The 11,439-nt window shown below is 38.2% G+C and overlaps 1 protein-coding gene across 2 annotated transcripts in view; it reads right to left on the bottom strand.

Moving 5' to 3' along the window:
* Positions 1-11,167, bottom strand: part of plpp1a (phospholipid phosphatase 1a) — a 13,399-nt gene extending 2,232 nt beyond the window's left edge. Inside the window, exons 1-3 of one of the 2 annotated variants that reach the window (XM_014006500.1) lie at positions 10,681-11,167; positions 5,750-5,901; positions 2,885-3,165 (exon numbers count right to left, since the gene is read on the bottom strand). In XM_014006500.1, coding sequence (XP_013861954.1) covers positions 2,885-3,165; positions 5,750-5,901; positions 10,681-10,738 — 491 coding nt within the window. In that variant the 5' untranslated portion in view covers positions 10,739-11,167. Of the gene's footprint in view, positions 1-2,884; positions 3,166-5,749; positions 5,902-7,394; positions 7,550-10,680 lie in introns of both variants that reach the window. The other variant, XM_014006499.1, reaches the window with a different exon arrangement.
* Between the last annotated feature and the right edge of the window lie 272 nt (positions 11,168-11,439).

Below are 11,439 nucleotides of genomic sequence, written 5' to 3'. Positions count from 1 at the left end.
ATATATATGTATATATACAAAAAAGGCTTTTGGTTACACTAACAGAGAGGTCCTGTTGGCACTGTTGGAGTACAGTTTTTTATTTACTAAGAGGATGTTGAGGTCGAGTGAAAGCTCTGCCTTACAGACCCCTGTTGTGGTCACTTCCTGTTTTTGATATATTTTACAGCAACGGTTGCATTTGCACAGTTCCTGCACACTTGACAATGTCATCTCTGAAACATGACTCAGCAGCTTCGTAGTTTATTTAATTATTGCATTTTAGCCTTCATATACAGTTCCTACTCTCCCAACAAAGAAAACGTAAAGCAGAAAACCCACATTAAACACAACAGATCAGTTTCACTCAGCACCAGAAGAGACTGAGTCATCGCCTCAGTTGACAAACCAAGCGTCTGCAACAAATGTATAAATAATGCTGACCCCATTATGTTCCAAAGCATCAGGTTAAATCTGCCTGACTGCAGATCTGTGTGAGCCAAGCTTATCGACCATTAGTAGTGTCGACCAGGAAAAAAAAAAGTTTCTTTCTAAAAATAAACCTATCCAACAATTACATTTCAACTCCTCAGCAAACAAACACACACAGCTCTGACGACAGTCTTCATCTCTCATGAGGAAGTCAAAGCAAACAGAGTTGGAGTCAAATTACTGAAAGATGATGCCAAACAGGCCACCATGACCTGCCCTTTCCTCTGATCGCACCTTATTAGGCCTATGACTGTCCAGCAGACCATCCCACACACACACACACACACACACACACAGCAGATGGAAATAATGCATTCTGAAATGATGGCCCTGGATATCTGCCTCAGATTACAGGATCTCACTCTTGGGTTCCAGCAGGATGTTTGCTGCTTTGGACTACATTTAAAAACTAAAGCAGCAGATAAGTAATGAGTCTCCAGGAAACAACAATCCTGCACCACACCCTTGTAAATGTACAGTAGAAAACGCAGACATGAAGGGGACAGCTGGGGAAAATAATAGGACCAGCTCTTAGAAAGCTGAAGCTTCATGTATAAAAATCTCTTTAAACAAAACTAAGGGAAACATAGAAAGTATAAAGATTAATCAGAAATACATTAGAGTAGAAAGCTGTTTAGATCTCATAATGTGGGCCCTTTGACTACTCTTTGTGGTTTTGCCTACATCAGAATGAGGAGGAAATCCTCTCCTCCCACCATTCTTCCTTTCACATGGCGCTGATAAAAACAAGCTTTACATTCCTGCAATATTACTCAGTCTGGTTATCTGCAACCTTCAGTAGTTGAACTGGTTTGCACTGCTGTGGAGAATCTGTTTACCACATGTGAAAACCAAGTGCTGCCAAAAGGAAAAAGTGAATTAATTTATTTGAAATTGGATTTGCTTATAAGGTAGTGTGGTGATTTAGTTAGCATTACAGATAGTTGTTTATTTTTATTGCTCAATCTGTTTTGGGGACGAATGTAATTATGTTTTCCAAATGTCTGACTCAGTCTGTAAAAACTGGTTTATCTTGATAGTTTCCTTTGGTTTAATCACATATAACCACTATTTTCAAATGTTTAGTGACAAAATAATGCTGCACATTTAAACAATAACTTAAAGGAGACTTTTCACACTTTAAAATACTTCTTTTTAAATTTTTAACCATTCAGTTGGGGTCTATGTAAAGTGAAACTGCAATGCTTTGGTCAGAATTCCTCCTTACTGTAACCCTACAAGCCCATCTTTTGCCCCTTTTCTGAGCTGTGTCTCAGATCATTTTGAGGCTGTCTCTTTAAATCCAAGCGAGGCGCTTCACAACTCGCCGCCCCCCAGCTTCCAGACCGGCCATCGTACCTTAACAGAGGGCTTTATTACTATATAGCAGTGCGGAAACCTTTTTATTTACAAATTAATTAAAAGATGTCAACAACAGCAGACTTGTCCATCCAGCCTCACATGTTGGAGCCAGAGTCTGACCCAGAGCCAGAGGAAAATGAAGACCACCAAACTGTAGTCGGTAACCTTATTTGGCAGTTCTGTCGCAAATAATGTGACAAAGTTCAGAAAAGTGAAAACTGAACAGGATGAAAAATATGACTCAAAGAATAAAAACAGCAAAAATGCATTTAACCGCTAAAATATTGAATTTTGAATATGTCCCCTTTAACTCTGACATCAGCTCGTGCTTTATAGCTGCAAGTCAAGCATTTTTGGAAATACTGGGATTTCTTCATGAATTAATTGTAAATTGTGGTGATTTTCATTTTAATTTATATGAGGGCATATAAAAAGGACAAACAAAAAGGAGTAAGTATTTAGTCATGATGGGGGGAAAAATCTTCTCTTGAGTTTAGAAACTTGTAGATCAGAGGTTGTCCAATCCAGGTTTTTAGGTTTTAGATCAGAAATAGTTCTGGTTAAATGTTTTCTCTATTGCTCAACTCAGTGGTTTATTGATGGAACTTGGGTTTGTCTTTTCAAAACCAAAAATAATTTCCTCTTCTTCTAAACTGTTTTGTTGAGCCACCTCATTTTGTTGTACAATTTCAGGACACCATTTTAGTTTTATCATGACATTGATTACTGAGATTCAAATAGACCTTCTTTTCCCAACAAGCATAGGGTCACCCATTAAAAGCCATAAAACAGGTAGCAAATTATAGAGAAAGCTTGCCTTTATGCAAGTCTCTTTGGTAATACTTAAATAATCTGAAACACGTAACATTACATTACTCAGTAGACCTTATATAACAATACAAAACAGAATATTCAGACGGAGTCAGATCACGAGTATTTACAGTACAGAAATTTTTGTCATTCCAAAGTTTTAAGTCGTGTTTTGCTGCTGCATTTTATCCAACAGAAAAGGAAAAATCGAAATGCTGACGACTTATATTCCATCACATACCTGCCCTCGTTGACAATTTTAGGGTCTCCAGTGCATGTGAAGTTTTCAATATATGCCCCCAACGAGCAATTGATGAGTTTCCATTCAGGTTTGCACACATCCAGGAAGTGTGGCCTGAGGCGTCCGATTGTATACTTTGCGATGTCCGTCAGGGACTGGCTCATGGCGGCACCGAAGACAAACGTACCAACGGCTTTGTAAACACAGGCAAGATAGCTGCCGAAAGACGACTTGGACGTGAGACGGCTGTGATAAACTAAAAGGCACTCGCCAACGACCATCTGAAAGGGAAAAAAACGGGATCGAGTTAGATGTTTCTTTCTTAACAGTAAGAAAAAAGGTGAAAAAGAAAAGACAATAACTCCTAATGTCATGCAAATAACTGATCTGATGGAAAATGTTAATCTATTTTTTTACTTGTATTCGTGAATGGTGCATAGCTGTTTTAATAAGCTTTCTGTCAATGAAAAATCAAGTTTTCACACAGAGCACACATTAGATAGTAAAGGTATCATAGCCAACCAGAAAGACTGGACTGGTTAAATTCATGGCTACCCTGGCTCTGTCTAGTCCACCTGTGCATTTTCTTTCTCATTTTGTTTGAGTAAAACTAACTGGATCTCATAAAAGTGAGTTAAGTGAAGTTTGGACAGAGCTAAAACATTTAACAGCATTTATGTTAAACTGTAGAACCCTGCAAGACAAGAAGAATTAACACTTATTCACTTCCTGTTTAGTTTTCAGCACACACAAATTATACAACAGGTAAAATAAGCATTGAACACGTAACCATTTTTCTCAGTAAATATATTACTAGAGGTGCTAATGACGTGAAATTTTCACCAGATGTTGGTAACAACCCAAGTGATCCATACATACAAAGAAATCAAACCATAAATGTCCAAAAATGAAGTTATTTGTAATCATGTGGAATGGCACAGGGAAAAMGTATTGAACACATGAAGAAAGGGAGGTGTAAAAAGGCATGGAAAGCCAAGACACCAGCTGAACTCTCTCAGTAATTAGAAARCAAGCCTGCCCCTTGTCAGTGCAARTTAATATCAGCTGGTTCAGTCCCAAATGATGGCCAGGTATCACACAAGAACCATCTGAGGATGGGTAAAAGTAAAGAGCTCTCTCAAGACCTTCACAACCTTATTGTTGCAAAGCATAATGATGGCATCGGTTACAGAAGAATGTCTAAACTTCTGAAGGTTCCAGTGAGCACTGTTGGGGYCATAATTCAGAAGTGGAAAGAACATTATTTCACCATAAACCGACCACGACCAGGTGCTCCTCACAAGATTTCTGACAGAGGAGTGAAAAGAATTATCAGAAGAGTTGTCCAAGAGCCAAGGACCACTTGTGGAGAGCTTCAGAAAGACCTGGAATTAGCAGGTACGTTTGTTTCAAAGGAAACAATAAGTAATGCACTGAACCACCATGGCCTGTATGCACGCTCACCACGCAAGACTCCACTGCTGAAGAAACAACATGTTGAAGCTCCTTTAAAGTTTGCTGCACAACATTTAAACAAGCCTGTGTAATACTGGGAGAATATAGTCTGGTCAGATGAGACCAACATTGAACTGTTTGGATGCCAGAATACACATCATGTTTGGAGGTCAAATGGCACTGCACATCAGCCCCAAAACACCATGTTTCAGAGAAAGAAACTAAAGCTGCTGGAATGGTCCAGCCAATCACCTGACCTGAATCCAACAGAAAATCTATGGAAAGAACTAAAGATCAGAGTTCATAGAAGAGGTCCACGAAACCTTCAAGATTTGAAGACTGTTTGTGTGGAAGAATGGGCCAAAATCACACCTGAGCAATGCATGCCACTAGTTTCTCCATACAGGAGGCGTCTTGAAGCTGTCATTGACAACAAAGGCTTTTGTACAAAGTATTAGATAAATTTCAGTAAGTGTGTTCAATACTTTTTCCCTGTGCCATTCCACATTATTACAAATAACTTCATTTCTGGACATTTATGGTTTGATTTCTTTGTATGTATGGATCACTTGGGTTGTTACCAACATCTGGTGAAAATTTCATGTCATTAGCACCTCTAGTAATATATTTACTGAGAAAAATGATGACATGTTCAATACTTATTTTACCCGCTGTATATATATATTGGCCTCATGAAGATGTCCACTTAAAATATTAAACATGCATGTTTCAGTTTTAATGTTTTACCTTAAAACCTGCTTCTTAATTGGATGGGTTGCAAGACATATTTTATATTTTACACCACAATTTAACAGATGAATGACGTCTTTTTTTTTTCTTTTTGTTGTGGTATGTGGTTATGAAAGTGTTTTGCAACAGTCTCTGTGGCCCAAAATGCTCAACCTCTAATATATGTGGTTTGAATTACTGATCTTTTATTGACATTTTTAAATAGTTTCAATAGAATTACGAACTATGAAATATGTCTACATTCTTTAATTGTAAAAGGTACTTTGACTTTTGCATTGAATGCTTTTTATATATATAAAAAAAAAACATTTATTTCTGTCCAGCAGCAGGTAAGTTTCCACTGGACTCATGATGACTTTCCCATCTGCTCTTATTCTGCAAACTCATGCAGCTGCACTTTAAGTTAAGTGAGTCTCAAAGTAAAATCTACCACTTCCTAATTCATTATTAGCAGTTTAAGATGCAAACATTTCCTACAGCATGATGTGAGAAAATGAGGGGTTAGTGGTGGCTACAGAACAATGAAACCATGCATATTTAGCAAGAACACAATAAAAAAGAGAACAAAGATGAACATCAAAACGTTAAGAAGATGAGAAGCTGAAAAACAAAAGAGGTACAAAACAAAAATGTTAGAAAATAAAAACAAAACCCACTTACAGTGATTATTGTGACGGGAATCATAACACCTCCTAACAACTGATAGGAAATGGTGTCGTCTTTAAGGGGGTACCTTATGGACTCATCATTACAGAAAAAGCCTCGGCGGAAAGGCCTGTGCTGAAAAGTGAGTATTGCAAATGGGAGTCCAGCTACCAGAGAAGCAAGGACAAAGAAAGAAAGAAAAAAACAAGTTATAAGAGGGGTTAAAGACATCTTCCCATCATGCAACAGTGTGTGCCGTTGCCAAGCTGGAGGCCCGACTAGAGGATCCCACGAAACGATGCAGCACCACCTCCTCAAAAAGATTATTGATGGTTAAAGACAGACAAATGCTGTTATGGAGGAAATGTTAATGAAAAACAAACTGAAAATGTGAAAAACCATAACCAGAAAATCCATCACCATTTCAGCTGCGTCCTGTGCAGCAAGGATCCAGTTTGTCGACAGGCTAAAAACACTTAAATAAGCCCTTTTTTATAAAACTAAAATATAACCGTCTCTGTGTTAAGGAGGTAAATCTACAACTTCCACTTACAGACACCGAACATTGGAGCAAGGTGTTGGAAAAATACCGTAACATTAAATACATTTAATAGAAAGCTTGATACACTGCAGACAGAAGAGTCAAACCAGACGCCACAAAAGTGTCCTTCCAGTTTCCATTATTCCACAGAAATAATGGCTCTGATCCAGATAATCAATCCAGCTATTTTAAGGAACAGAGACAGCTGCCTGCATATCTGCTGCACTGATCAATAACAGCAATGGAAAGTAAAGAAAAGTAAAACTGTTTAGTAATAATAAAAGTCACACTTCTGTTTGAGTTTTCCCTTTTTCAGAACTCAACAAAAGTATTTTAGGAAACTAAACACAGACTTAGAGGAGGGAATAAAGGCAAAACCTGTCAGTTAGATCAGAAAGTTTAGTAAATCCTGCCGTTGTAATGAAGTTAGAAGTTGGATTCAGACTTTTTGTTTAAATGTTTTAAGTGGACATCCTCTTTGGCCGTCACTTTCTGTGCACTATTTAGCTAATGGAATAAATCACATTAGTCTCTGGGTATCTGCTCATTAGTGTGCTGCTCCATCAGGTGCTCAAACGAGGGCTGCACAGTCACAGTGCATGAAAAGATTCTTATCTTTGCAACAAGGCTGCAATAAACCATTACCTAATTATGTTCAAAGTGCAACGCAGTCATGCTCTTTGTGCCAATCTAAGGAATCCTTAGAGTTTAGACAGGAGTGACTGAGTCATGATGATGACAGAAGCAAAAGTGAGGAAAATGTTGTTTTATTACAACGTGCGTCATCATCATGATCTTATGTGTTTGTGCTATAAGCTCTTATAAACGAGACCAAGAAAAAAAATCAACAATATTATGACAGTCGCATCTTTTTCTAATGTTGTGCAGCCCTAACAAACCTTCTTCATGGTGAACATGTTGACTTGCCAAACCAGAAATAGTAGGTGTGGCAGGATAACAACCTGCATCATACCTGAGGAAACGACCCCGGCCAGCACACCTAGGAGCATGTGTGTGTGTTTGTTTGTGTGTGTGTGTTCCACTCGTACTTCAACGTGCTCACCACGAGGAAGCTTGTGAGTGTGTATCTACCCTGGCGTGAAGGACACCACTACTTACGGAGACAATAGGCAGGGTTAAGCCTACACTGTAGAGCACCGTGGAGGTTACTGTGCTGTGGTGGAAAGGGTAGCTGATGGAGTCGTCGTTACAGAAAAAGCCCCTTTGGTAAGGGCGGACCTTACCCAGGTTATAGGCTGCTAGAGGCAAAGCTCCTGTGGAGGGGAGAGATCAGGGCTCGTTATCACAGGAAGAAGTCAAAAGGTTTTTCAAAATAAAAGGCTGTGAAACAGAATTTGTTTTTAGGAGGATAGAAACTTTTGGGATGAAAGGAGGAAAAATAACTTGCCTTACATTAAAAAACAAGATATTCCTCTTCACTGTCTTAGTCAAACAAAAAAGGTAATTTGCAATATAAAAATTAAAACATGCCTTTGTTAAACAAGTTAAGAAAACGTTATCTAGAAACAAACAGCTTGGGGCTTCATTTCTCACTATGATTAATATTTTAAATCTGATTAATCCCAAAGTAGCTGTGAATTAATCATGATTAATCTTAAATTTAATACACATTTCTTTTGCGTATTGATAAAATTAATTACTTGAGTTATTAATTAGTTTTTAAGGTTTTTATTTAGAAAACAAAACTGATGCTTGGACATGATTTTTTTAAATATAAAACAGGACCTAAAAAATGCTCCAAACATATTTGAGTGAGTTAAATTTTGTGCAGAATAATGAGGTTAAATCAAGAATTCAAGGATTTTCATTCCGAGTACTACATGAGGAACGAAAGACAGATACTAAGGTCACAGTTGTCAGCAAAACATAAATAAATAAAATAAAATAAGCCATAAGAAGACAAAAAGAAAAAAAAAACTACATAACGTGTTACACATGGAGTTTTTTTATTGTATTTATTTAACCTTTATTTATCCAGGTAAACTGTTTGAGAACCACTTCTCATTTACAAACATAACCTGGCACTGAGTGCATTGCAATATACAAACCTACATATTCAGCCGTAGTAAAGTGATTGTAAATTTTAATCGTGATTAATCACAATTAAAATATTTAACCTATGCCCATGCAGCACTAAAATGAATCAGAGTTAACTCAATTAATTTCGCAGCCCTATTATTAGCAAACTGTTATTCAGCCAGCAATTTATTGTGGAAAAGACACGTGGCTGACAGTGGCTCAACATTACCAGCAGAACTCAAGTTTGTCGTTTTTTAAAACACACAGACAACAGCTTCACCACAACAGGCTCATTTAATCGTTTGTGAGATTGCCTATAAAACATGTATTCCAAATAAAAAAGCGATGTGCATTACTCAGCTCAGTCAGATACTTCAGCATTGAGACACACAACCAGTGACATAAATGTCACTTTTTAAAGGTTCTGCTCAGAGATCATTGGTGCAAAAAGGACGTTGGCCAAGCACTCCATGCAGATAAAATACTGTAAAGATAAGAGCTCATGCTAACTAGATTAGACCGTGCAAATTCTGCTGTCTTCTCGCTTCGTGTTTTGCTCCATTTAGTCCTTTTGTGTGGTGGAGGAAAGAGTTCGCTCATTCAAGCAGGAAGCCGGAGTCACTTATTGAGCTGTAACGCACATCAAAAAGCCACAGGCTAGAGAACACGTCAAACACCACAAGAAGATACAGCTTCAGACCCAAACTCTTGGTCTCAGCTCTGTTCAGCCCTGCTGAGCTGCAGCTGATGGGTGAAAACAGCTGGACGAAGGCAAAAGGATGCTATTATAAGCAATCATGTTACGCTGTTTTTTTATTTATTTATCTGTGATTTTACAGCCAAAACGTTTCCCAGTCCAACCACACAAAGGCAAAAAAAAGTTGTAAAACTCCTCAGTAAGTACACACATGGCTCATTTGCCTTCAGCTTCACTGGCAGCTACATTAACCAAACCAATTGTTCTGTTTCCTCGTAATTATACTTAAAACATCTTTGTCTGAACTTTGTTTTTAGTCACCCGTTTGGCAGCATGAAAAGATGCATGACAGCTGGTACCATCATCCAGACATGGGACAACTGGTTAGAGCATGGTCATGTACAATCAGATGCACTCGTTCTGCCGAAGACGTTTTCAAAAAATATGAAGTTATCTTTGAACAAAGTGATTTAGCAGAGTGCTTTAAGACTCAGTGTCACATATTTTCACACATAAAGATTTTGGGAAAACATCCCCGGAGACAATAATCCTCTGTGCCTGAAACAGAGACAGCGTGGTCTTGTGAGTGCTTCAGTCTAAATAAAGACATTTTTTTAGGAAGAACAATGAAGTGCTTAGTCATTTTCCAATTCAGACTAAATATTTCACACTGCAAAAAAAAAATGTCCACCTAACCAAGTTTTAAAATCTTATATCCAGCCAAATTTTTTTGATCTTGTTTTGAGACTGATTAACTGATTGTGTAAGAATAATCATCTTGTTTTCAGAATGTGTAAGATTATTTGTCTTGTTAGTCTGAAAATTTGACTCAAATTAAGTCAAACATTTTCTGCCAATGGAGTAAGAACATTTTACTTGGTAAGATTCTTGACAAAAGAAAGAAAGTTGAGTCAAATCAAGTATTTCAAGAATCTTACCATGTAAAATTTTCTTACTCCATTGGCAGAAGTGTTTGACTTAATTTGAGTTAAATTTTCAGACTAACAAGACAAATAATCTTACACATTCTGAAAACAAGATTATTATTCTTACACAGTAAGTTGTTCAGTAAATCAGTCTCAAAACAAGATCAAAAAGACTTTTTTGGCTGGATATATGATTTTAAAACTTGGTAAGATGGACAGTTTTTGCAGTGTAATGTCTAGTTTTAGATTATTTTTGGTTTAATGTAAAAATCAAGCTTCAGATCAATGTGGACTTTGAGCCCTGATAAGATGATCTTGTGGTTTTATGTGAGCAGTCCAAAGAGATGTATATTACATCACCACATTATTTAATGACAGGAAACTCATTCTGCTCATATGAGTAACAGCTTCATGGTTCTCCTCAAATTCCCCTGAGTGATAATGAGTCAGTCTGTAGAAACATGGGACTATAAAACACATCTATGCAATACAAATACTCTTATAAAAACTTAAAATACTGTATATTCTTTGCACATCATAAAATGCTCCCTAAGCTGTATGAACTATTAAATCGTTGAAATGTCTCTTTAACAATAAGGGGTGGAAAAGAGAGAAAAGAAAACAGGCTGAAACATTTTATCCTGGCTCAACATTCACGTGATGGCAGCTAGAATGTCCAAACAGGAGGATTAAACGGATCAGATCCGTGCGCAGCTCACAGCAAAGCCGTTCAAACACATACCTAGAAACAGGCAGACTACATCGAGAGCGACGAAGGCGACTCCTTTGGTGTCGAACATGTTCACTCCTCGCTGTCTGTCGACGCAGAGTCTCTGTCCGTCCGCCTGAGCGCTGCCGGGTCCTCCTGCGCTTCAATATAAACCCAGAGACGCTCCTCCTCGAAGCGCGTTTTTACTGCCTCGGCTGGTGGTTCACAACAGACCGCAGCGGCAAAAAAAATGTTTCAGTCGGAAAGCACAGTGAACACGGACGACTTCGTAGGAGATGATACAAAAAAATAAAAAATAAAGCCCACCCGAGCTACACGAGAGGCGTTAACTCGCTGCAGTTGTTGGGAGGTGCTGGACTGCAACACTTGGCCTGAGCGTCATGGTGAACTGGCAGCTGTCCAGTTAACTAACACAGACCACGGAGGGGACAGACATTTGGACTGACACCTGTCCTGTCGTCGATAGGCGCCGGTGAAACACGAGCCCGAAGCGATGTCATTACGTCACAGCGGCTGCCCCATGTGCTGCGTTCAAGCGTCACTGGAAACATCGTAAATAAGAAACTTTCGTGGTGCGTTCACGGATTGTCGGCATGGTGGGGGAAACACGTGTTGCCCTTCGGTTTTACGTTTTGGTTGAACATTAAAAAATATATAGTTTGATAAGCAGTGGTCTTAAAATAAACTTTACACCAGAATATACTTTATGTTAGTTAGTTAGTTAGTTAGTTAGTTAGTTAGTTAGTTAGTTAGTTAGTTAGTTAGTTAGTT

The sequence above is a fragment of the Austrofundulus limnaeus genome, unplaced genomic scaffold, assembly GCF_001266775.1.
Source record: "Austrofundulus limnaeus strain Quisiro unplaced genomic scaffold, Austrofundulus_limnaeus-1.0 Scaffold36, whole genome shotgun sequence".
NCBI lineage: Eukaryota > Metazoa > Chordata > Actinopteri > Cyprinodontiformes > Rivulidae > Austrofundulus > Austrofundulus limnaeus.
The sequence above is the reverse complement of the archived record's forward strand: the minus strand, read 5'-3'. Positions and strand labels throughout refer to the sequence as shown.